The 25618-nt window shown below is 42.4% G+C and overlaps 1 protein-coding gene across 1 annotated transcript in view; it reads right to left on the bottom strand.

Moving 5' to 3' along the window:
• The window catches only part of MYRFL (myelin regulatory factor like), a 126550-nt gene that overhangs the window by 46942 nt on the left and 53990 nt on the right, over nt 1-25618 (bottom strand). The window contains exons 6-11 of the mRNA XM_047867337.1: nt 22659-22809; nt 19245-19440; nt 16893-16969; nt 15266-15376; nt 13621-13711; nt 4093-4293 (exon numbers count right to left, since the gene is read on the bottom strand). Coding sequence (XP_047723293.1) covers nt 4093-4293; nt 13621-13711; nt 15266-15376; nt 16893-16969; nt 19245-19440; nt 22659-22809 — 827 coding nt within the window. The remainder of the gene's footprint in view (nt 1-4092; nt 4294-13620; nt 13712-15265; nt 15377-16892; nt 16970-19244; nt 19441-22658; nt 22810-25618) is intronic.

Genomic DNA, 25618 nt, shown 5'->3' with positions numbered 1-25618 from the left:
ATTGTGCTTCAGAGAGATTTTTGGCTGAAGAAAATTTTCAGGGTTGGTTTGGGGATCTAAACCCCTTCTGCAACAACGTTTCTATAAGACAATGCTCTTCTGGTTTCTAATGTGGGGCTGTACTTTCCAAAGTTAAATATAAACTGCCCATGCTGCACACTCCCTCTGTGTACACTTGACCTAGGGAAAGCCCTCGAGGCAAGGGCTGTGCCTTCTCAGAATCCTCCTCCAGGAGCCAAACACTGGCCAACACTTAACACTACACCTTGCTCATCCACGTGGGTTGAGTAAGAAGCTAGAAGCTGAATTCAGGTGTCTGAGGTGACCTTGCCCACAGCAGTTTCGGAAAGTTTTGACCCTGAATATACATGGCCATTGTGGTCATGCTGCCTCAAGCCCAAGGCTTCTCTATCATTTTTCTTTCTTTCTTTCTTTCTTTCTTTCTTTCTTTCTTTCTTTCTTTCTTTCTTTTCTTTTCTTTCTTTCTCTTTCTTTCTTTCTTTCTTTCTTTCTTTCTTTTTATAATCTGAGAAGCATTTATTCTTGAAAAACTGCTGGACTTTGGGTAAGAACAGTAGGAGTCCATGGCATTCTTGCCTAGGGCTGTGCCCATCTCTTCACCACTCCCAGCTCGGTGGGCTCAGAGGTGCACTCCTCAGCGAGGGAGACGATGCAGACCAGCCCCCGTGCTGCCCAGATCAAAGGGACTCACACAGTTTGCAGTGGCGGGTGACGTCTGTAAGGCTTCTCTATCATTAACCCCAGAACTGCACCACAGAAAAGTCATTCTTGTCTGTGGGACTCCACAGTTTGTCCAGGGAGGGAGATCCTGTTATCCACCATCTGGCCACAGCCTAGACTATTAGTCTCGCATCAGGAGCAGCTTGAGTAACACTGGCTCACCCCAAGTTGAGGAACTTCTGCATCTGGCTCCTGGCCCTTGGAGCCTTTCATCTTAACTGATTTCGTTCCTGGTTTTTATTTTGGAATCTCTTGTAACCTTGTTTTCAGCCTTCATCATAAAATTGCATTGATGCGTTCAACTTTCAGCTTCCTCACTTTTTTTGCATTGGCCTTGATGATCTTCACACTCTTCTGTTTTCCAGCATATCATCTCCACCCTAATTTTGCTGTTTCCATTGAAAGAGCTGCATTTCCTTCTGTAGTCTGTAGTCACATCAGTAAACACAATGTTGGGATATGTTAGGCTGCTCCTCATTAAGGCCGACCTCATTTTCCCAGTGGGTCCAGGGCACGGGCGTCGGTCACATCTACTTTATCTTCTCCGTGTCTTGTAGACGTGTCCAGATGAGCACAGGGTTCTCCACCAGGACTCTCTATGCAGAGTGCTCATGTGCTTAATACCTACAAAACAACCTCCATTGCCCTGAGTGAAGATGCACAGAGCCGGGGCAAGGAAGCAACTTATATTTATTTCCCCCTCCCCCAGTCATCACAGTACTGGGCAATGTGTTTGGCCACTATGTTTTGCAACAGCTCATCTGGAAGCCAGCTCTGGTTATCATGCATCCTTTAACAATGAGAAATTGCCTCAAGTCCTATGCTTGTAATCAGATCAACAAAGGGCCCACTTCCCAGAGCATTTGGAGGAATGGCTATTCTTAAAAGTTGGGCAAACTGAGTCAGGAGGAGGTGAAGACAAAGTTCACACATCTGTCAGCCCCATCATCAGCATTATCATCACTTCTTTTGTCTGTAATGGTGAACAGGACTGGTAAGTGCGTCTCTCCCCATTGGATGGGGGCCCCCAAATGTGGGGCCCCTCGATTGGGTGGAGGCTGGCAGCACGGGCTATGAAAAAATTCACCCAATGCAGAACAAAGGAGATAGAAGTTTAGTGAATATACCACAGGAGGAGGGGCAGGCAGTGAGGGAGAAGCTGTCTGCAGTGAGGTAGGTGGATGGGGGTTGTAGTTGGATGGGGAAGGCGAGGAGGCATGGGGACATATGGAATTTTCCCTTTCCTGGTAACCATGCCTGGTGGTAAGTAGCCCATTGGTTACTTAAGGCCTATGGATATTTTGAGGTGGGTCACCTGATGGGTCGGTCTGTCTGTGTTCAGCATCATGGTCTCTGTGAGCCCTTTCTACATTCCACTGCTCAAGTCTGTTGCCTAAAAGCAGCCTCTACGATAAGATTTCTAGAGATCTATATTTCATACATGTGGATAGACCTATTAAAAACAAATATATTACTATGAAATAAGTTAATAAATGAATTACGTGTAATTTGCATTTTATACAAGTAAATAATAATATCTATTTGTCCCGCTAAAGAATGCTTCACGTATATGAGCTTAGAAGAAGCCCTTAACACAAGCGAATTGAACATGAGCCTTCCCTGCTCACAGGAGAATAAACAGAAGCACAGGACATCTCTGGGCCAAGGTTCCTGGGCCAGCGCTTGCCCGAATCAGGACTAAACCTCCTTCCACCATCATGCTGCCGTGAGCAGGCAGGGGAGACAGAAATTCCACCTTTGGAGCCTGGATTGGGGTGACATTTTATTTACACAAGAAGATGTCATGGAAGGGATTTGAGAAGTTCTAGGGAAGCTTGTTATTTTAAGACAATATGTTTTCTTCGGACAAGGGGCAGCGCCCGAAGACATCTGGTAAGTGAACTGTGAAAGCCTAATAGTGGCGAGAGGAGCTGTGGAGGACTTTCCCAGCTTGTTATCTTCCATTTGCATTTAGATAAGACCTGTAGGGAATTGTATAGCCAATTGCAAAAATAAGTTTGAGTTGGTGTGATCTGAAACACAGACAGTTTATCTCTCTCTAGAAGTCAAAAAAGCACAGTATCTAGGACTGGAATCGGGAAATATACGTGAGAACTTTCTAGCCCTAAGAGTTCCCATCCGACTAGCAGGTCACAGCTCTTCGAACATGAACCACAGCTTTGCAATCAGTATAAAAGTCTACAATTACAACCATTCTTTGGAATGCACTCAGCAAAGGAGGACATTCCTTGGCCGGTTTGGAAACACCAGTGCAGATTTGCACTGGGAAAGGAATGCGGTCTGGAAGAATGGCCAATGATTTACAGATTGTGTCTCCTATTCGCTAAAAAAGAATAAGGGAAGGAGGTTAAAAACACAATTCCGCCACAGCCTCAAAAACGCTTACAGGAGCAGCAGTGTGAGTGCAAAGGTGGAGAAGTGATAGAAGCAGTGAATGGGAAACAGACTTAAAGGATGGAAGAGCTAGAACCTGGAGTGGCCTGGCTAAGGGATTAGCATCTTAATCCTAATCTCTTAGGTCTTCATAGCAGCTGTGACTTGCCATGGTGATTCACTTCTTCTTATCTCAATGTGTAAAAACAAATAAAGGACTTGGCGGGGTCAAGCAGAGAGGCACCGTTTCCATCTTACAGATAAAGGCACTGGGTTGGGGCGGGGTTGTTCCGCCCAGGGCGAGCCTAAAGTGGAGAAGCACCACCTGATTCCTGAGCCTGATTTCTGCCTTCCACTAGGTAACTGTCTTTCCACAGAGGGAGGAGGTCTTGGTCTGGAGCCTCAGGCAACGGGGATTGACCTTGGTGGAGGCTAGGGGTGGGAAGAGGAGCTTCTCCAACTGCTCCTCAGAGAAGGACAATGAATGGGGAAGACAATGGCTGGCAGGGCTGGTCCCAGGGACTCTGGGAGGAAGAGGCTGGGGGTCTAGTAGAAATACAGGCAGGGACTGGACTGAGACAGGGCTCAGATGAACAGGGAACTGGACATTTGGAGACAGAAAGGAAAAGGCAAGCTTCAACGGCTGACAATGTGTGGAAGGAAAGGCAATGGCCCATGGAAAATAGCTCAGAGACTTCTGCTTGGGAAGCCAGTGCTGTGCTGTCACTGCCCACTGCTCCTGGCAGGTGAATCCATTCTCCTGGGTAGGAGCTACATTACCCTTTCAGCAGAGATGCCTGTCGGCTCCAACATTCATAACCGTTACGCATTGTGTTCATCCCCTATAAACAGGTGACATATAGAGACGCTCTGTGCGAGGTGTGTCAGAGTCCAGGAGTGCCCAGCACACCTGACTCAGGTGTCAGCGGAGGCGCCCAAGGCCTGCGCTGTGCTCACCTCCTGGATATTGTGCTTTGCCCTGCTGTCAGAGGGATGCATAATTGTCCCCATCACTTTCATGTTGCCACAGACGACCAGGGCCTCATCCGGCGCATCTGTATTGATTCCCACTCGACCATGACAAACAACAGATTCTGGAACTTGTCCTCGCTGCCATAATGCATCACTGTCATTTTCAAACTGCCCAGGGTTAGAGGCCTGGAAAAAAATACAGAACTATGTTACCATTGAAGTTACAGTAGCAAATAGATGATTGCTTGATTCCTCAGAGCAGGGGAAAACAGAATGTTATGTAAGTCTTTCACCTGCGAATCATATATCAGATGGGACATTCTGACATATCCAAATAACTGTGGCACCAGGAGAGCCCCTAACTGCTCTGCTGCCCATGAGCAGGAGCTCAGCATGCCATGGTTTGGGACGCCCAGTCTCTATTGCAACTACGTGGAGTTGAGAACGTGTAAGTTACACTGGGTGGATGATAAGGAAGAAGAAAACTCAAAACGAACTTCTTTTCAGGGATGATAATATTAATAAGGATTTAAAACCAGAACCTTACATCAGAAGATACTACGAGTTTATTAAAGCCCAGATAAATAAAAATACTTTGCATTTAGTTAGCCCTTTTATAGTTTCAAAACACTTTAATATTTACGATTTCATACACAATTGACAAGCAAATGACAGGACAAATATACTTATACACCTCAATGATTCCCCAAACACAGATGACATTGAAAAAGGATAACAACAGCTACGTTTGTTGCGTCTAGTCCACATCCCCATTCTAGGAGATGTGTACCATTCCCCTCATTTTACAGATAATCGAAAAGACTCTGTGCCCAAGGCCACAAAGCTAGTAAATTCTGGCGCTGGACCTATACTTCCTTTAATTATTAAATAATGATTCTGACTTCTCCTATCAGAAGTAGCCCTGGCCAAAAGCAGTCTTCAACGAGAATCCAAGTGAAACTATTGAGATTGGACAAAGTTCTGGAGATTCTGCTCTTAAATGAAAGCCTTTGCTGAGGCATTCTTCACTCTACTGCCTTCCCTCTTCCCCACCTCCTGGGGCTGCTGAACATATTTCCAAATATCTTTAAGTAGGGATCTCTGAATCCCTCCAAATCCTCACAACAGAATTAATGTTTTTAACATGATGGCCTATTCTTCTAAATGTGAAACTTTTGTGTGTTTGAGGCAGGCTGTCACAAATTCAGACAAGCACTATAGACCCTGATCATCTAAGAAGTCAACGCTGACACCAAAGTCTTGACTTTCAGCCTTTCTGGGCAGCCCAGGGGACATTGCAAACTCAGGACCTGAATATGCACAGATCATCTCCGGAGAATACTTGAGGCACCAGTAACAGTGGTTTCTTCAAGGCCAGGAACTGGGAGATGGGAAACTGATCTGGGAAGGAGATTAACTGCTCAATTTATACTCTCTTGGTATTGTTTCAATGTTTTTGCCACAAGCATCTGCTACTGATTTTAAAATAATAATTTTTTTTTAAATTTTTTTTTTCAACGTTTATTTATTTTTGGGACAGAGAGAGACAGAGCATGAATGGGGGAGGGGCAGAGAGAGAGGGAGACACAGAATCAGAAACAGGCTCCAGTCTCTGAGCCATCAGCCCAGAGCCCGACGTGGGGCTCGAACTCACGGACCGCGAGATCGTGACCTGGCTGAAGTCGGACGCCTAACCGACTGCGCCACCCAGGCGCCCCTAAAATAATAATTTTTTAAAAACCCATAAAGTTTAGTTCTTAGTTTGGGTTCAGTTGAAGCACGTGTAGGAGTCTCCAAGGTTTTCATTCTCACCTGTCTGAACCCCAAGCTACTTGGAAGAGTCAACCATTGACATTTGATAGGCGAAAGCAGAAAAGAAGTAAAAACTTTGAACATCATTTTGTGTCAGTTAAGCAAGGAGCTTTGTTGCAAGGTCCCTAGATCCCCCTGGGTTGTGAATGGCAAATTGGCTTTGACCCAAATCCTTCTATAGCAAGCAGTCAACTAAAACCAACGGTGTACCATATAAATGTTGATGTATTTTGCTCTACCTTGAACATAAGGAGCCACTACAAGAAAACAAAATAGACAGTGATGGATTTTTTTTTTCTTAATGAGCTTTGGAATAATTGTTATCATAAACTTGATATCATGTTGGAATAGCAGATAAGGTAGATTCAATTTTTTGGAACAATTATAACAATCTCACTTGGCTTTCATCAGATGAAAACTCAGATCCCTAAAATATGTTCAGATCATTTGGGAAAGGGCCGCATATCTGCAATTTGCCAAATATATAGACCTATGGAGGAGTCCTCCTCGTCATTAATGGGAGATGTCATAAAATCTGCGAACTTTCTTCCCCCTTCTCTGGTATCCGCAATCTTAATGTGTCAAAACAAACTGTAATGTACTAGCTCTTTCTGGAATTATGAAGTTGTGTTCCCATATGGTCCATTGGTGGTTCATTGATATCAAACACTGAAATGAATCAAAGTCTCCAAATACTTTTATTATTTATCCCACAGCCCCATATATGTAAGGAAAACCTGAACATTTTAATCTATGTTATGACACAAACTGTCTGTGTGACCTTGGGGCAGTCACTTAACCTTTCTGTACTGGCTTTTTTCTTTGAAGAATAAAGATAATAATGACTTCTTTACCTATCTCACAGCGTCGTGGGAATTTACTGAAATCACATATATGGGAATACTTGGCAAAAATGAGGAGGAATAATCTCAAATTATCCTTAAAACACTGCTGTGCATAACAACTACTGTCCAACCAATACAGGCATACCTCCTTTTATTAAGCTTTGCTTTATTGCACTTCACAGATTATGCTTTTTTTTTTTTTACAAATTGAAGTTTGTAGCAACCCTGAATCAAGCCAGTCTGTCTGCACCCTAGACTATGGATATCACAGTGTCTGCTCATTTCATGTCTCTGCCACAATTTGGTAATTCTCGCAATATTTCAAACTTTTTAATTTTATCGCCATTACATTTGTTATGGTGATCGGTGATCAGTGATCTTTAATATTACTGTTATAATTTGGAGAGCCACAAACCATGCCACAAATCATAAGACGGCATAACTTAATCAATAAATGTTATATGTATTATTCTGACTGTTCCACAGACTACCCATTTCCCCATCTCTCTCCCTCTCCTCGGGCCTCACTATTCCTTGAGACCAAGAATATTAAAATGAAGCCAACTAATAACCCTACAATGGAATTTAAGTACTGAAGTAAAAGGAAGAGACGCATGTTTCTCACTTTAAATCAAAAGCTAGAAATGATTAAGCTTAGTGAGAAAGGCATGTTGAAAGCTGAGATAGGCTGAAAGCTGGGCCTCTCGTACCCGATAACCAAGTTGTGAATGCAAAGGAAATGAAAAGTGCTACTCCAGTGAACACACGAATGATAAGAAAGTGAAAGCTGTATTGCTGATATGGAGAAAGATTTAGAGGTCTGGATAGAATATCAAACTGACCACAACATTTCCTTAAGCCAGAGCCTAATCCAGAGTGAGGCCCTAACTTTTCAATTCCATGAAGGCTGAAAGAGGTGAGGGGGCTGCAGAAGAAAAGTCTGAGGCTAGCTGAGGTTGGTTAGGGTTTAAGGGGAAAAGTCATATGTATAACATAAAAGTGCAGGGTGAAGCAGCAAGTACTGATATAGAAGCTGCAGCAAGTTCTCCAGGAGATCTGAACAATCAATGATGATGGCTTCACTAAACAACAGATTTTTAATGTAGACGAAACAGTGTTCTATTGGAAGAAGATGCCATCTAGGACTTTTGTAGCTACAGAGAAGTCAATGCCTAGCTTCCAAACTTCAAAGGACAAGCTGACTCTATATTGAAGTCAGCGCTCACTGACCATTCCAAAAAGCTTCAGGCCCTTAAAAAGCTACCCTAAGTTGGGATGCCTAGGTGGCTCAGTCGGTTAAGTGTCCAGCTTTGGCTCAGGTCATGATCTCACGGTTCGTGGGTTCAAGCCCTGCATCAGGCTCTGCACTGATAGCTCAGAGCCTGGAGTCTGCTTCAGATTCTCTGTTTCATTCTCTCTCCCTGCCCCCCCCCTTGTTCTCTCTCTCTCTCTCTCTCTCTCTCTCTCTCTCTCTCTCAAAAATAAATAAACATTAAAAACATATATATTTTTAAAAGTTACCCTAAATCTACTCTGCCTGGGCTCTACAAATGGAACAAAACCCAGAGGCCAGCATGTCAGTTTGCAACATGGTTTACTGAATATTTTAAGCTCACTGTAGAGATCACCCAGAAAAGAAGATTCCTTTGAAAATATGACTGCTTATTGATAATTTACCTGGTCATGCAAGAGCTCTGATGGAGATATACGATGAGATTAACATTGTTTTCATGCCTGCTAACACAACATCCATTCTGCATCCCATGGGTCAAGGAGTAATTCTGACTTTCAAGTCTTATTATGTAAGAAATATATTTCAGAAGGCTACAGCTGGCATGGATAGTGATTTCTCTGATGGATCTGGGCAAAGTAAATTGAAAGCCTTCTGTAAAAGATTCACCATTCTATATTTCTTTTTATTTTTGTTTTAAGTAGGCTCCATGTCTAATGTGAGACTGGAAGTCACGACCCTAAGATCAAGAATCGCATGCTCCCCTGACTGAGCCAGCAAGGTGCCCCTAGGAGTCACCATTCCAGATGCCATTATGAACATTCCTGATTCATTGGAAGAGGTGGAAATATTCATATTAAAGGAGTGTGGAAGAAGTTGATTCCAACCCTCATGGATGACTTTGAGGGGCTCACAGCTTTAGCGGAGGTGGTAGAAAGAGCAAGAGAGCCAGAATGAAAAATCGAGCCTGATGAATTGCTGAAATCTCATGCTAAAACTTTTATTGATGAGAGTTGCTTCTTATGCATGAGAAAAGAAAGTTGTCTCTTGAGGTGGAATCTACTCCAGGTGAAGATGCTGTGAAGATTGCTGAAATGACAACGAAGGATTTAGAATATTACATAAGCTTACTTGATAAAACGACAGGGTTTCAGAGGACTGATTCCAATTTTGAAAGAAGTTCTATAGTGGGTAAAATGCTGTCAAACAGCATCACATGCTATAAGGAACTATTCATAAGAGGAAGAGTCAACTGATGTGGCAAACTTCACTGTTGTCTTATTTTAAGGAAGTGCCAGGGCCACCCTAACCTTCAGCAACCACCCCCTTGATCAGTCAGCAGCCATGAACTTCGAGGCAGGACCCTCCGCCATCTCTAAAAGGTTCCGTCTGGAGCTGAACCCGCAATGTCTCTGAAATATGCCTGTAATCATTTAATCTGCTCTCCTCAGCAACACAGCGGCAAAGTTATGAAATTCTGCCAGGGAGCACCATTCACTGAGTAAAATGTAAATGGCGCCCTCTGCAGGTGCTTGGAATAGGAAATAGCAATTAACAGTAATTTGAGGTTTGTTCTAAATTTGGAATGGAAAGCTGGAATTTCTTTGCTTTCCATTGTTTGGGCTTCTAAAGCAGCAGCCAAAGAGCATAATAGGAGAGCCTGAGTTGAGGAAGGCAGTTAATAACAAATCAATTTTTGTATCTTTTGAAAGGGCTATGGAAAATGGGCCCAGAAATGCTCCCTACCAGTGTTAGTCAAAGTGTGGTCTGGAGGTCAGTAGGCAGCAGCATCGGCATCTCCTGGAAACTTGTCAGAAATGTACATTCAACTTACTGAGTAAAAAACTGTGGAGGTGCCTGGGTGTCTCAGTTGGGTAAGTGTCCAACTTTCGCTTTCAGTTCAGGTCATGATCTCACAGTTCATGAGTTCGAGTCCTGTGTTGGGGACTGTGCTGACAGAGTGGAGCCTGACTGGGATTCTCTCTCTCTCTCTCTCTCTCTCTCTGCCCCTCCCCTGCTCAAGTTCTCCCCCCCCCACCTCAAAATTAATAAATAAACATTTCAAAAAAACCAACAACTGCGGAGGTGGGACCCAGGTATCTCTGTTCTTTCTACTCTCCAGGAGATTCTTTGTACCATACACACCTGGTCGAGTTATCTCTTCCATAGTTAACCAGCAAGTTGAATCTCAACTACAGGGTGAAATGGACACTGCTCCACACACTGATTCCTCTGGGTAAATAAAAAATTCATCTGAACTCCAGAAGAGGTGTATGTGTGTGTGTGTGTGTGTGTGTGTGTGTGTGTGTGTGTTAGGGGAGGGAAGGGGGTTTTGTGCAAAAGGGTGAGAGCTGGTAGCAATGAAGATGCCCTATCTACGCCCATCCCTCTCCATCCCTGCAGCTGCACTGTTTCTTTTGTTCTCCCTGTCCCTGTTTGTCAGTTTTCCATCTTAGGGCAGTGCAGTTTGCAGGGCAGTAAAGGGGAACTTCTTGGGGACGTGCCCATTTATATTCTTCTGGAAAAGAAACTGGAATAATGTATTAGTTTTCAAAACTAGGAAACCCCAGTGCGCCTTTGAAGGGCAGACAAAAGTAATCATCCCTCCTGCTTACAACACAGCACTCCAAACCAGGTTTAATCACATGTTTTAGAAGGAAAGTGGAGCTGAATGAAAACCTAGTCATTAACAAGAGAATGTGAAGGAACTCCACTGCAGAATGCTCCCAAAAACAAAGACCTGGGAAATAAACCTGTCTTTGTAGTAAAGCTTAATTTCCATGAAATTGGTCAATTTACACTACAGGACCATAAGATATTTCTAAAGCTGTTCTGATTGACAATCCAGATGAACAATTACTGGGTCTGGCCCACCATTCTCTCTCCAAGGAGAATTCTAACAGTTGTGGTCTCTTGAACCCCTCTTGGGGGTCTGAAATTCATCTAGTCCAAGCCTCATACATTTGCCCTTTATGTTAATCTCTGCTATTGGGAAGAATGATTCTTAGGCTTCAAAATGAACCTGCATTTGCTCCGTGCAGTTTTCAGTTCTCCATATAACGTAGTCTGCTCTTGTAACATCTTCAGTTGTCAATTTTTTCTTTCTTTACTCTGGAGCTCAAACTAACAGACCCAGGCCATAACCTAGGAGGGCACCTCTGGCTTTTTTGGAGAATGTAAGCTGGTCTGTGCTCTGTCTAACTAACTAACTAACTAACTAACTAACTATATATATCCAAGGCATATACCTATATAGAGCTCTCTAGAAACTTAGGGGCAGGAAATGTTTTCTGTGGACATTTTGAAAACTCACTGATTCAAACATATCACCAGTTCTTTTTTTTTTTTTCATTTTTCTTTTTCCTTTCTTCTTTTATAAGTAGGCTTCACACCCAGCATGGAGCCCAATGTGGGGCTTGAACTCATGACCCCGAGATCCAGACCTGAGCTGAGATCAAGAGTCAGACGTTCAACCAACGGAGCCGCCCCGGTGCCCCAAACATATCATCATTTCTGAAATTCAGTTTTTTTCTCTTGGTTGGTTTCAACGTTAAACAATTAAGCAGATTCAAAAGTGCATGCATTTTCACTTCTGCATTTGGGGTCAGAATAAAATAGTATCACTAAGATATTTCCAGTTCGGGGGAGGGGCAGAATGGTTTTCCCTATCACCATTCTTCTTCTCGTTGTTAGGATAACCCTTGTGTTGCCCAGCACACGTCTAAAATAGGGCATTCTCTTTAACCAACAATTATGGCTGGAAGAAAGCAATCAAATCTGGAATGGAATCATTTTTTAAAAATAAGCATTTAGTGAATAACATGGCACCCAATCTTCACTAAGTATAATTTAATGTTTTTTAGTATTTATAACAAATATGAATTGCAGAAACACCTTCTCAAAGCTACCATCACGAGTTAAATGATAATTGTGTTTTGGATACGAGCAAGCACCAATTAACAGAGTTCTGGAAATAGAACATCAGACAGTAGAGTGCTCCCCTTCCCACCCCCCACCCCCCACCCCCATTGTACTCCACTCTGCTGGAGTACAGACCTGCCAGCAGGAAATGGAGAAACCTGACACCAGGTAAATTATTCAAGGCGTGCAGGTGACTAGCAGGCTGCCAGACTCAAGCATGAGTTTCCCAGCTCAAAGCAACATTTTCAGAATATCTAATCTATGCTAACTCTGAAAAGAATGGCATTATCTGTCTTTATTCTCCCCATGAAAAACCAGCAACAATAAGTGACTTTATTTAAATCACACTTGTTAGTGCAGCACAGCAATCCCAGATCACATCACGCCCTGGGCCCCAAACCTGAACCACCTCCCACCCTTCCATCCCCCGCTGAAGGATGGGGAACCACTGCCCCTGCTCCATGGCCAAAGAAGAAGGCTCCACCAGCTTTTGCTCCAGTGGCACCCTGTTTGCCACAGATTAGATCGGGTTCCACAAAAACGGCAGGCACATAGTCCAGCCCTTACTCTGGGACGTCTGAACACAAGTGTTTTACCTCATTTCCATCACTACTTCACCCCCCATTAAAAGTCTGAGATGCAGTTTAAGGATTTCCACTTATAAGTGGCTTATTATTTTTAATTGATTGGAAGAATTACACAGAGGACCCTTTGTTTCAGAACAGCTTGAGGCAAGAGAGGAAAGACTCATTTCCCCAAACAGGCCAATCTGGTCCCCAGGCCTAAGAGTCACAGCCACGTACGTGGGCATGCCCACACTGGACAATTTCTCCTGTTGGACTTCACATGCCCTCCCTGTGTCACAGGACAGCTAGCTTCTCCCCAGCTGCCAGGCCCGTGGTGACCCGTTACCTTATGCCCCTGGTATTCTCAACGGTGGCCAGCCTGGCCTCACACAGCTGCATTTCCAGCTGCCAACAGCTTTATGCTTTTGTGGCTGCCAAGATGCCTGTCCACAGCTGTGACCAATCATTCATTCAGCAAAATGTGCTGAACCATGACTATGTGCTAGGCAGCGGCCCAGATGGTTCCTGGGGTCACCAATCATTTTTGGGTATGAAATTCCTTCTTTACTACTCTCCCCACCCTGTGGGCTTTGGGATCAGAGAGAACTAGGTTGTAACCCGGGCTCCATCCTTCACAAGCTGTGCAATCACAATGAGTTTCTCACCTCCTTGAGCCTCAGCTCCTCTGCATGTAAAGAAGGTAACGTAAATGTGGCCCAATGTAAAATGACGCCATATATAAATTATTCAGCTCAGTGCCTGGAATACAGCATTTAAACCAGGGTGTCTCAGCTGCGGCACTGCTGACATTTTGGAAGGGGTAACTCTTTGTCGTGGGGGCTATCTTGTGCATTGTAAGGGATTGAGCAGCATCCCCGGCCTATACCCGCGAGATGCCAGGAGCATCTCCCCCCCATTGTGACCACCAAAAAATGTTTGCAGACATTGCCAAGCGACCTCTGGGGGACAAAAGGTCTCCTAGCTGAGAACCACTATGTGAATACTAAAATAACAATATCTGCTATTACTATCATCAGTTGAGAAATTGCATACTTCAAGCATGCCAATGAAAATGCAACTTCCACTTCAGCCGAGAAAAGCAGGTGGGATCCGGAAAGATTAAAGAGCTGAACCTTACCCTTACAATGATCCGTTCAGAGATGTGGGCAGACAATAGATAGAACTGGTCTTGGTTAGCAGCATACAGTCCAACCACCAACATGAAGTACCTAAGTCAAAAACAGCAGATCAAGGCCAACGCGTAAGGAAACAGAGACATAGTTTGTGCGATCAAATGCCACACAACAGTTCATCAATGGTGAATTTATCTCGGCAGGTTTGCACATTTAGAGATTTTCTACTCTGCTTTCAGCTGCCCCTCCTGTGAGAGGAAATAGCAGTGGATTCACTCGGTACTGGTCTGGGTCTACCCTCTACCCAGTCTGAGGTACTTGCGAGCTGTTCTGCAAGCCCCACAGCACAGCGCTGCTCACAAACAAATGCACAACAGGCAGCCATCTTAGAGGTCCCCTTACCTAGAGCTGCCCAAGCCACCTACCCTATCACAGCAGGGTTTGCCCAACCACACTGGGCCCTTCCCACCCCATCTGCTCTTGGCCCTGTATGCTACATACCCCCATGTCGTGACTTAGTCAAAAACCTGGACCCTTCCCTCCAATTGCTCCCAATGAATTTTCATCAAGGTTATTTTAATAGCATCTTCATATGTAACACTGATGAGGCATTTTTAACATCAGCTCATTTTTTGAAACCAAAACAAAACTATCCCTATGAGAGTAGCTTTAGTTTTAAGAACCACATGAGAAAACCTTGCCAACTTCCTCTGCAACTCTACAGATTCTCTAATCCTTAGAGAATAGGAGTTGTCCCCTATCTCTAAAGTAAAACAGTCATAGTAATAATTGTTATTTTCATTATAATTATTAGCTATCATCTGAGTCCTCAAAATGTGTCATACACTGGGCTAAGCAGGTTATCTATAGTATTTCATTTAGAACCCCAAAACTACCCCATTGGAGTAGGATATGAACATTGTCCCCATTTTAGAGAATGGGAAAATGAGTCTCAGAGGGTTAAGTCACATGCTCAAGGTCACCCAGCTAGTAAACGGCGGCTTCAAATTTTAAACTCAATTTTTTCCAACTCCACAACGTATGTTCTAAAACCAGTGATTCCAAATTTGAGTATGCATCAAAGTCACCTGGAGGATTTGTTAAAATACAAATTATTGGGCCCCGCTCCAGAGCTTTCGATTCTGTAGATCTTTGGTGAGAGATCACACTTCTAACAAGCATCCTGGTGACACCATCTCTGCCAGTCTGGGGCCACACTATGAGAACCACAGGTGTAAATCATTGATCTGAGTTCCTTTCCTTTTTTAATCAAAAAGAGGCTATAGCAGAACTCCAGGAATCGGGGCTTTACACTAGTGACCAGCACACAGGTTTCAGCAGGGCAGTTGGTCCTCAACCCTTGGACAGCAGTGAGGCATAAGCATGTGGTCATTCTAGAGAATCGTGGAGGGAGTCAAGGCACGCAGATTTGAGGTTGGGCAGGAGAGTAGGCACTGTGGGGGATGAGCATGGAAAGACAGTAAGGGTAAATGAGACGTGTTAAGAAACAGGAAGAGTTCAAGAAGGGGGAAGTGGCCAAGGGCAGCCTGGGTGGCAGGCTGGCAGCACCAAGAGGACCAGAGGGGCCTCTGGAGGGCACTGGCCAGTCAGATCGAGTACACCGTGGGGCATACACACGGATGCCAGTACCTCTGGTCAGGATTTGGTTTTCCCTTCTTCCTCATGTTATTTGCTGTAGTTTCACTGAAGTGTAAGCGGCCCAATGTAATTTTGGTGACCTGGTCGGCTAGCAGGTCGATTCTAAAACAAACAGCAGAAATACCGAGACACTGTGAGAGAACGTAGACTCCTCGATCATACCTAACTCATCCTGAGAGCCTCAAGTATGTTCAGTCCCCCATTCCCATCACACTGCAGAGGACAGTTTATTCCAGTTGCTGATTTTTAATAAACTCTCCACAACATGGCCTGGAAAGGCTGCCAGGGAATAATTCTTGAAAGGTAAGATATGCTCATTCAGCAGAAGCTCGAGCCTGGAGTTTCTGACCCATAAGGGCAGTATGCTCCCCATACCACATATGGGTTCTTTTAACTCCACAATGGGGAGAAAAGACATTTCATTTGTGCGTCTGCCACTGCTGCTAGAACTGCCTCCTGACAAGCAATTTCTCTAGGTTCCTCGCGAACTCCTTTGTATCCCCTTCACGTATTTGCCCTCTCTGGGCCTGGCCCCTAAGGAAGACCACACCCAGACTGCCCAGGCGGGAGAGGGAGAACCAGATGCACCAGGCGACTTTACTGCTGTGTTTGTACACATGGCTCCCACCAGAGCGCCAGGCCAAGCTCCTGCCTGGTCTCTCTGGGCGGTAGGACCATCTTTGTGCCACCCCGAATGGGATTGCCTCAGGGTCAGAACCCTGGGATATCTCAACTACGTCCCAGCCAAATAGTCGAAAAGCAAATCACACTCCAAGTCATTCCACGGGCTGAATGCTCACGTTGGACTGCCATATTGCTTGGGATAATCCCAGGGCTGTGCGCTTTCTATTTTGGAACCCATTAGGCAATCTAGCAACATAGCTTTGAAAAATAAGAAAAAATGAATTGTAAGCACAGCGTAACTTAAAAGAAAGGTCTCATCATAACCTATGTCAAGGAACCCAGGTAGTTAGCAAAGGTGTCAGTAATAAATGGTTCTGAAAATAATGACTTAAAAATGAAGCTTTTTACAAGAGTTTGTTTGAAATTATTTCAATGTACTTTACCTATTTTATTTTTGTTGATACGCATGTGTTCATAATATTAACATCTTATTACCAATGTAGTTTCTGCAGTGGGATGCATTTTATTTTTTATTACTTTTTTTTATTCACAGATAGTTGATAAATAATGTTACATTTGTTTCGGGTGTACAACACAGTGATTTGACATCTCTCTACTTGGGCTATGCTCACCACATCTGTAGCTACCACACAATGCTATCACAATAACACTGACTATATTCCTTGTGCTATATCTTTCATTCCTGGGACTTACTCATTCTATAACTGGAAGTCTGTATCTCCTACTTCCCTTCACCCATTTTGACCATGCCCCAAGCCCTCCCCTCTGGCAACCATCAGTTTGTTCTCTGTATTTATAGGTCTGTTTCTGCTTTCTGTTTGTTTGTTTGTTTGTTCATTTGTTTTGTTTTTTAGATTCCACATGTAAGAGAAATCGCATGGTCGGTGGAATTCATTTTTAATAAACAAAATATATTGGGCAATGGGTCTTTTTACCATGGCATTCACAAAGGAATTCAGAAAAGAAATCTTACTTAACAGGATTGAAAATCTTTTTGCTTCTATCTGCTTGGGATTGTTCAATAGCAATTATTTGACTGGTGGCTTCTACCTGTTTGGAATAACAAAAAGTAAATTAGTTACTGACTACATAAACTTATTAATAAAAATGTTCATTAGTAAACAACATTCAAGTGCTTTAAAACTTTTCCAAGGCATCATGATAGGCACTGGGTAGGAGGAACAAGTCACTGAAAAGACATATAAGACAATGGTCCCAACCTTAAGCAGTATGCTATTGGTGAGAAAAGAAACAATTATCTGTAAAACTAAACAATGAAAACACAAGACAACAGAAAACTTCAGGTGAGCGGTGATTATAGTCTGAGCTAGTAGGTGATTAAAACACCAGGAGCAAAACACAGCAGTGAGGCAGCTCAAAGGATGCAAGCATTCATTCGTTCATTGATCCATTCATTCCACAGATACCTGCATTCATTCATTCATTTATTCATTCATGTAGGAGCCCCTGCTATGCACCAGGCATTGCCCGAGGCATTGAAGATGAGCAGTGGACAAAATTAAGAGAAATCCCAGCCCTTGAAGAGCTTGCATTTGAATAAGAAGAAATAACAATAAACAATAAAAATAAATAAAATACAGAGAATGGTATTTTTTCAGTACTTGTTACAAAACTCTTCTCGCTCTTAATGAAGAGTGGCATGGGGGTAGTGAGATCTGCCCCGTCATATATGGCTTGTGGGTATTAGCATAATAACAATTTTTCTGAAAAGCAATTGGGCAATGTACATCAAGAGTTTTAATAACATCTGTCCTTTGATGTATAAATTCTTCTGGAATGTGTCCTCATGCAAAGACAGGTATACGTGGATGTTTACTGAAGTTTAACTAACAATAAAAAATTGAAAACAAGCAAAACTTATAATAATGCAGGAATATGATACATTTATACAATAGAAACTGTATCATCTTTGTAAATAATACCTTATGGAATCTTTACTATCACATGTTATTTTCATAATATGCTATTAACAATATGAAATGAATTTGAAAAACTTTTTATTAGTGAGAGAGAGAGAGCCAAGGGGAGGGGCGGAGGAGGAGGAGGAGGAGGAGGAGAAGGGGGATGAGGAGGGAGAATCTTAAGCAGGCTGTCTGCCCAGTTAGAATCCCAACGCAGGGCTCAATCCCACGACTCTCGGATCATGATCTGAGTCAAAATAGAGAGTCAGACACTCAACTGACTGAGCCATCCAGGCACCCTGAAATTAATTTTAATAAGAGAAAAATTAGACTAACAAATGGTGGGTCCCAAACATGAATGAATTTTCTTTCTTTATAGTTTTCTTTTGCATTCCAAAATTTTCACAATGGATTCACATTACTTCCATGATCAGAAAAATACGTTTTGTTGCTGTTTGTTTGTTTGTTATCTGTATTTACTCTGGGTTTGGTTTGGAGCAAGCAACTCAGTTTGGAGCAAGAGCAGCTGATGTGTTCAGCAGTCAAGCCTCATTTTGGGAGACTCAGTGCTAAGCTCAGGTTAATAATCAGAACAAAATATGCAGATAATGGATGTTTTTCCCCCTGAGAAGCTGGATCTGAGGTCACAAGTTAAGAAAGAGTTGTTGACCACTCAGAAATCATCCTACCTGCACTCTAAAGTCAACTCTCTCATCCACTTATCTTGAATGAATTGTGTAACTTTACTCAGTCTCTCCTCTGTTAAACTGGAAAAAAGGGGACATTGACCAAATTAACAGTTCCTTGGTTTTTTAAGTCAGGGACCTATTTGAGAATTTGGTGAAAACTGTGAATCTATTGCATTTGAAAATGCACTAGCATCAAGAAGAATAAAATAATTACATTTAGTCAAAGGAGTGCAAGATTTATATACTGAAAACTATCAAAATGTGGTTTGAAGTGTTGCTGTCCCAGGTTCTGAGCCAGTTTCAGACTTCAGAAATTAGCAGCTTCTGCCTCCTATGTCTTGGAACGTTTACTCTTAGAACCCATCCGCCATGCTGTGAGGAAGCACAACCTATCCCACAGAGAGGTCTGTGTGAAGAAAAGCCAAGGCCTCCCAGCCACAGTCTCATTTAAGCTCCTGGCCAATGGCCAGTCCAAACTTGACAGACATATAAATGAGCCATCTTGACACTGGATCCAGGCCTAGCTGAGGACTCTTGAACAGGCATGAACTGCTAGAGTCAACCCCTAACTGGCCTGCACATTCGTGACCCAAATAGATGGCTGTTATTATTTTAGGTTGCTAAGTTTGGGGGACAGTTTGTTAGGCAGCAACAGATAACAGGAACACTTAATAAAAGTTAGCTTAATTAAACCAAGCTAAATAAAAAACTTACCTTAACCCCAAAAGCTTTCAAGTAAAACATTTCTATTGGCTTTAGGCCCATTTGGGTTTGGACAAATTTTGGACTTCCCCAAACTTGGATATGGATGGTTATCTGAAAATGGTTTTTCTTTTGGCAAACAAAAGCTTCATCTGCTGGTGAAAAATTAAATCCTTTGTCTGTGATAACTCGATAACCTACATCGGGTCTATGGAAAGAGGAATCAAGAAACCAGTTTAACAAACATTATCCACACATTTTCTCTCACTAACAATATCAATTGTATAAACATTTCAAGAAAATATATTGTAGAAAGTGATTTTTGCTATATTGAATCAATTTGGTGAATTTTTGCTGAGGAAGTGAAAATGCTATTTCAAAACACAGATGGCTTTCTCACAGCATTTTATCTTCTCACAAGGAAGAAGCACAATTCTTGCCAAATGGAAGCACTGTCGCCTTGGCCTGCCTTTTCCCTTTGTGCTTTCCAGAATTCTAATTTGACCCCACCACACAATAGAAAGACGTAGTCCAGAAGTTGAGAAATCACCACATTACTCAGACTTGTGAAATATCTGGGATAAAATTCATCTTTTTCCACCTTAAAAAAAAAAAAAGCCTCTAAATGTCATCAGCAACACCACACTCAAACACTCCCTCAGATGAGTGAATCCCTCAGATTCAGCCTGTTGGTGGTCATAAGAAAAAGGCAGACTGGTCAGAATTACTAGGAATAGCTTTAAACCACATTAACCAGAGTCAGTCAGAACACTGATCGAAAACCTGTTTTCACCAGAGTTTAGTCATTTCCTTCTTAGCCTCCTGCTCTGGTAATAGCACTGAAAACCTACTATGCTGGTTACTTTCGCCGGGAACAGAAATGGTGCGGTGGCTAATCAGACTCTTGTTTTATTTGCCCCATAAAATTATGTTCAATATCAATGCTATGTATATGACATGTTTAATTAACTACTTCCAATGTTAAGGAAAATAAAACATCCTTAATGAATAGAGAAGAGAATATAAAAGGTGAAAACTTTTTGGCGAGTTTTTCCCATACATATTGTAGATACGGAACATGATTTCTAATTCATCAAGATTCCTAAATGTGGGGTTTCCCTCAGGTAAGAAGCTCCTTCCCAGGACCACAAGCAGAGGCGAGCAGGACTTAGAGCTCTGCTGGCTCTCTGCGGCTGTGTATGTGGTTCTCTGCTTCCCGGGATCTCAGTTTGGATGGCTGCCAGTATAATGAACAACACTGAATTTCTAAATTTTCCTTTAACTCCAGAGACAGAAAATATGGATGAGTCTCTTGGGAAAAGAGTGTTCCTGTTCTTTGCAAGTTAAGCTCCTTCCCAATGGGTCAAGTCACTGGGCCATTGATCACCTCCAAGTAGCTGACATGTCAAAGTCTCCACAGTCATGCGGCTGTCAGCAGCAAATTCGGGAACAGTCACTGAATGAAGGATTTGATAAAGACCACATGTCTTATGCCATCTGGGAACTTCATATTGACTCAGGTTTCTAGAACTAATCTTCTAATTTGCTCATCTAAAGGCTAGATGAATTGAATCGTATAGATTTTACTGCAGAGGGTAATAAGAACGGTCTTGGTTGAGAAAATAGGAAATATCTTTTTGTGATCTTCCATGTTTCACTATCAAAAACTCTGAAGAAGGTAAGGTTTGTAGCTCAGATATGAGCATTAGCCTGAAATTTAAAGATTGCTAGAAGCAGAAACTGAACCAACCAACAATTACAATGTTGAAGATTCCTGTGAATCTTAAACACCAATCTCTGGCTATAGAAATTTATTTACCTAAAAATAGTGATTCTGATTTTGGTATCAAAAGATATACATAAAGTCAACTAAACTGGCTTTTAAAAAGCTCTGTTGACACAAGTTTTAAATATCACTCAGAAAAAAGTTTTTGATAAATTTTCAATCCCCTAACTTTAGTGCTTTCAGGAAAACTTAAGGAAACAATATTTTTGTATCAAATTAGACATAATAATCTGAGACAAGTGATATTCTGTCTCAATGATATGAGTAGTGGAATTAAGATGACCTGAATTCTAATGTAGATTAATATTGTCCTTTTCTTGCACTTAAGAAAAGTGAATTATGTCTAAGCATTCAAAATACATCTGCCTCTACACCTTTGAGCTGATACCATCCATGTTCTCCTTTTTTTCCAGATCAGTGGAGTTTAGATTGGCTATTCAAATAAACTTAAAAAAAAAAAAATCTACTCAAGTGAGAAGAAAGAGAAGTTACCTCAAGAAGTTGAGGTTTCATACCTTGGTACTCATATTTAGGAAAGCCTATGAAATACTCCCCAAAGGATAACTAAATGCGGACTAAGACTCAAAACCAAGACCTATGGACCCTTCCTTTCTTTTTCTAATTGCACTCAGTGGCAAAAACAAAAATTGTGACAGTTCAATGATACAATTAGCAATTTGCTTCTTTCTGCCTCCCATTCAACATACCAACTCCCAAAGTCTGTTTAAGTCCTTAGAATTTGCTTGAAGGAAAAGATTTCTTCCTTCTAGTTCATCCAACATGAAAGTCCTAGTGATACGTTTTGCTCTTAAATAAGCTATATTTGAATTTGGAAAATACCACGAAGGCCCTCATTTGTAGACCAACATTTCTTATTTCATGTTATATGTATTATTTGAAAATCCTATTCTTTATCCATTAACATTGTTTTAGGTTTTTCAAGAAGGCGTTTTTAATCTTAAAAACTCTAGAAGACTTAAATGGGTAACATATCCTCAGGAATAAAGAGAAGGCTCAGAGGATGTTTAAGAGTAATAATATGTACGTTCACATTTATTTCTTGAAACTATAATGTCACAAGATTAGGATGAAAATTTTTCTGGTTTAAAGGTATTTTCTATGTTTTACTTTCAGTCTCTTACTACAAAGCCACCACCAACTGTGACTGCTTCAGTAGATGTTGCCAATGAACTTGACAATACTGATTCACAGCATAAATATTGGGGAAGTAGGGGTGTCACCAGCTAGCAATTTAATGTGCCCCCTAAAACAGTATTTTATGGAATTTTAAATTAACTGCAGGGTTAAATGTTACTGATTTGGGAAATCTCCATTTTCCAGCATTTAGGTGAACTGGGTATTGATCTCAGAAAGATTCGCTCTCCCTCCATCATTTAGGGGGCAAATTATAATGAGTTAGAATTTTAACTTTGGAGTCCTAACAGCCAGAAATCCACGTCTCAACTATTCCCTAGTTGGAACGCAAAACATAAGGAGTAAAAGCACGCTTTCTCATTGGCCCATGCTATTCAATCAGGAGTGGCATCAAAGCCCAAATACTTGGATTTAGTCCCGAAGAGTAGCACTGCCTTCCTTCCCTCACTCTCCAGCACAGCACCAGGCATCCCTGGGCCACTTACAGTTTCTCGTAATGACCATTCAACAAACTGTGCCAAGGAACACTTTGATACGGCTGCCACTTCAGAGTAGGAGAACACTGGTCCACAGGCATCATGTTCTGTCCCTCACCGTCGTAGTCTTGCACTTCACTGCTGTGACTCCTATTTGTCACTGCAAAGAAATCAGCATGTTAGATCCTTCCTCCAAGGCTGTTTTTCCTAGATTCACAGACAGCTTCAGGGAGCCAATGAACTGGCCATGGATGAGGTAGAGTGAGCACGTGGGAAGTAACAAGTGTTGGGAGGCAGGAGACGTATGGCTAGCCTTGTTTCCTCATCTGCAAAAAGAGCAATTTGGGGTCAGTGATCCCTAAGATGCAATGGTACTTGCTGGATATTTTGCCCTCAGTATCTGTCTACCATACTTCCTGCATAGCCACATTCCAGCCAACGTGGTTCCAGGGGAGCCTACTCCCAGTCAGAGGAGGGTATGGGGACCCAGACCAGATCAGTTAAAACACAACATTCACTACTTGCATCAATAATTCCATCAGGTAGACTCATGGCCCAATCCTATCCAAGCACAGTGCACTTCTGCACTTCAGCGGACAGGGGTTCAAAGATGCCGACTCTTTTCCATGAGCTTTAAACCTCTGAGATATAACCCCAAGAGCTGCCGGCACCATTTTGGGAATGTTTAGGAATGAAGCCCCACAGCAGCAGAACACAGAGTTGAGAATGAAGGGCGCCCAGTTTTGATGGCGTGATTTGAGTTCTGGGATCCAATTCTCAACTCTTGAGTTATAGGAGCCAATAAATCCTCCAGTTTTGTTTTTTGGTTTGTTTTTTCCTTAAGGCAGTTTGAGGTGTGGGGGTTTTGTCCTTTGTTTCTTTGTTTTTGTTAATTGCAACCCATACATTCTACTCTGTTACGGGTCCCTTGTGGCACTAGCTTTCTGAGCTTAGAGGAGCTATTTATTCACTTAGTGTCTTACTTCCCTCAACTGCACAATAGAAATTAAAACAGATGTCTTGCCCATCTTGCAACATCAAGCAGAGAGAATATCATAGTACAAGTGCACTCAGAAGCTAATGCCAAGATAAAGTAACAAAATACCGTATGTAGTATTGACAATATGAAATTGCCACTTTTGTATGTTAAAATAACAGCAATTTCACATACCCGAGCTACTATTTTTGCATAATCCTTGTAAATTGTTTGTCTTAATTTGAGTATGCTTCCAGACCGTGTGGTTCAACCTCGGATACTTTTTATGTAAATTCTATTGGTACGTTTTCTGTTTTTCTTTTAACTCCCCTACTGTCAGTCATGCCTGACATCAGGAGTGAAAGGGAAATAGTGGGCGTTCATAAGATCAGGTGCAGGCTGTAAGCAACAACAGAGAAACCCAGCATGGGCTCCTGGGGAGCGTGCACTTAGCCCAGAGCTTAGAAAATGCAGGGTTTTCTTTCACTCACCTACCTAACTTTCTTTCTTTATACTTGCACGGCAGACTTGCTCACATAAATAAACAACACACTGCTTCAGGTTGTCTTTGATCTCAAATGTCATACAAAACGTGTTTTCTTGGGGTGTCCCTATCAACATGTCACCTAAGCAAAACATTCTTTTTTTTTTTTCCAGTTTTTGTGACCAACCATTTTGAAAAGATTTCTCAGAATCATGAAAACCTTCCCCCCCACCCCAACCCCTGCCACCTCGGCTAAGACTACAGGGGGTCAGCAATGCAAGGACCTCCTCATGCTATCACTCCTCCAAGTTACCAGACCTAAAAACTTTTTAAAACAAACGGACAAACAAAAACCTTCCACGGTTCTCCTGCTTATACCAAATTCAGAGAAGAGGAGAAACCAGTTCTTCCTTCTTTCCTTCCTCTCTCCTACAAGGGACAGAGGGTAAAGGAAGTTCAGGAGCTTGGAGTCTGAAATCAGATGGGCCTGGGCTTGAGGCACAACTGTACATTTCATAGCTGTACAATCTAGGAAAATGGGTTCAGCTCTCTGGGCTTCAGTTTCTTCATCTACAAAATGGAGGCAACAGTATGAAACCTCCCGGGCTCACTGTGTTATGAGATTCACTCATAACGCAATGAGTTATGACTGTAGGTGCTGAGCACAGGGCCTGTCGCTGGCAAGGATGTAAACTATGGCGCTTTTGGTGAATGTTAGTGGCACTGTCGTCACCACCTGCACTTGTTTGGGCTCAGATGACTCAGTTATTCCCAAGAAGCCTTGAGGAATACTTCATTCTTGGCCTCTGTGGTAATTCTATCCAACGTGAAATAACTAACACCGAGTGCCTGAGTGAATATCAGCTAATGTGGGCCCTTTCCCACTCAGGCATGGTGGCCAGGTCAAGGATAACAGCAGTTCCTGCCTTTTCCCATTATAACAGCAAAGCTAAGGGGCAGTCACTCTAACAACACCAACACAGTCATGGCTTCCCTGGGAGCTGGCCATCCGCTGGTGACATCCAGGGACCCCAGGCCCACACTGAAATGCCAGGCACAAGCCTGAGCCCAATACTGGGACTTACTATTATTCACACTAATAATAATGTCTACTACTCCTGTGTCCTGTCTGTACCAAGACACTTGACATAGTTTCTCACCCAGTCTTCAAAGTAAGAATGCCTTTTCTTCAATAACCTTTCTTCATTGAAGTCTAATATACATAAAGAAGAATACACAGACCATTAGTACACAATTTGATACTTTCTAATAAAGTGAATTATACCGGGTAACTATCAGTAGGCCCGGAAATAGGACACGTCCAGGACTCTAGAAGACACCTTCATGCCCCCTTGCAGTTACTACTTTCCCCTACCCAAGACAAATCACTAGTCCGATACCTCATACCATAGAGGAGTTCATAGAAATGGAATAATATGGTATGTATTCCTGCGTGTTGGCTTCTTTTGCCCAATATCATGTTTATGAGATTCACTCATACACATATTG

The sequence above is a fragment of the Prionailurus viverrinus genome, chromosome B4 (genome assembly GCF_022837055.1).
Source record: "Prionailurus viverrinus isolate Anna chromosome B4, UM_Priviv_1.0, whole genome shotgun sequence".
Taxonomy (NCBI): domain Eukaryota; kingdom Metazoa; phylum Chordata; class Mammalia; order Carnivora; family Felidae; genus Prionailurus; species Prionailurus viverrinus.
This window is presented reverse-complemented; position numbering and strand designations above follow the sequence as displayed.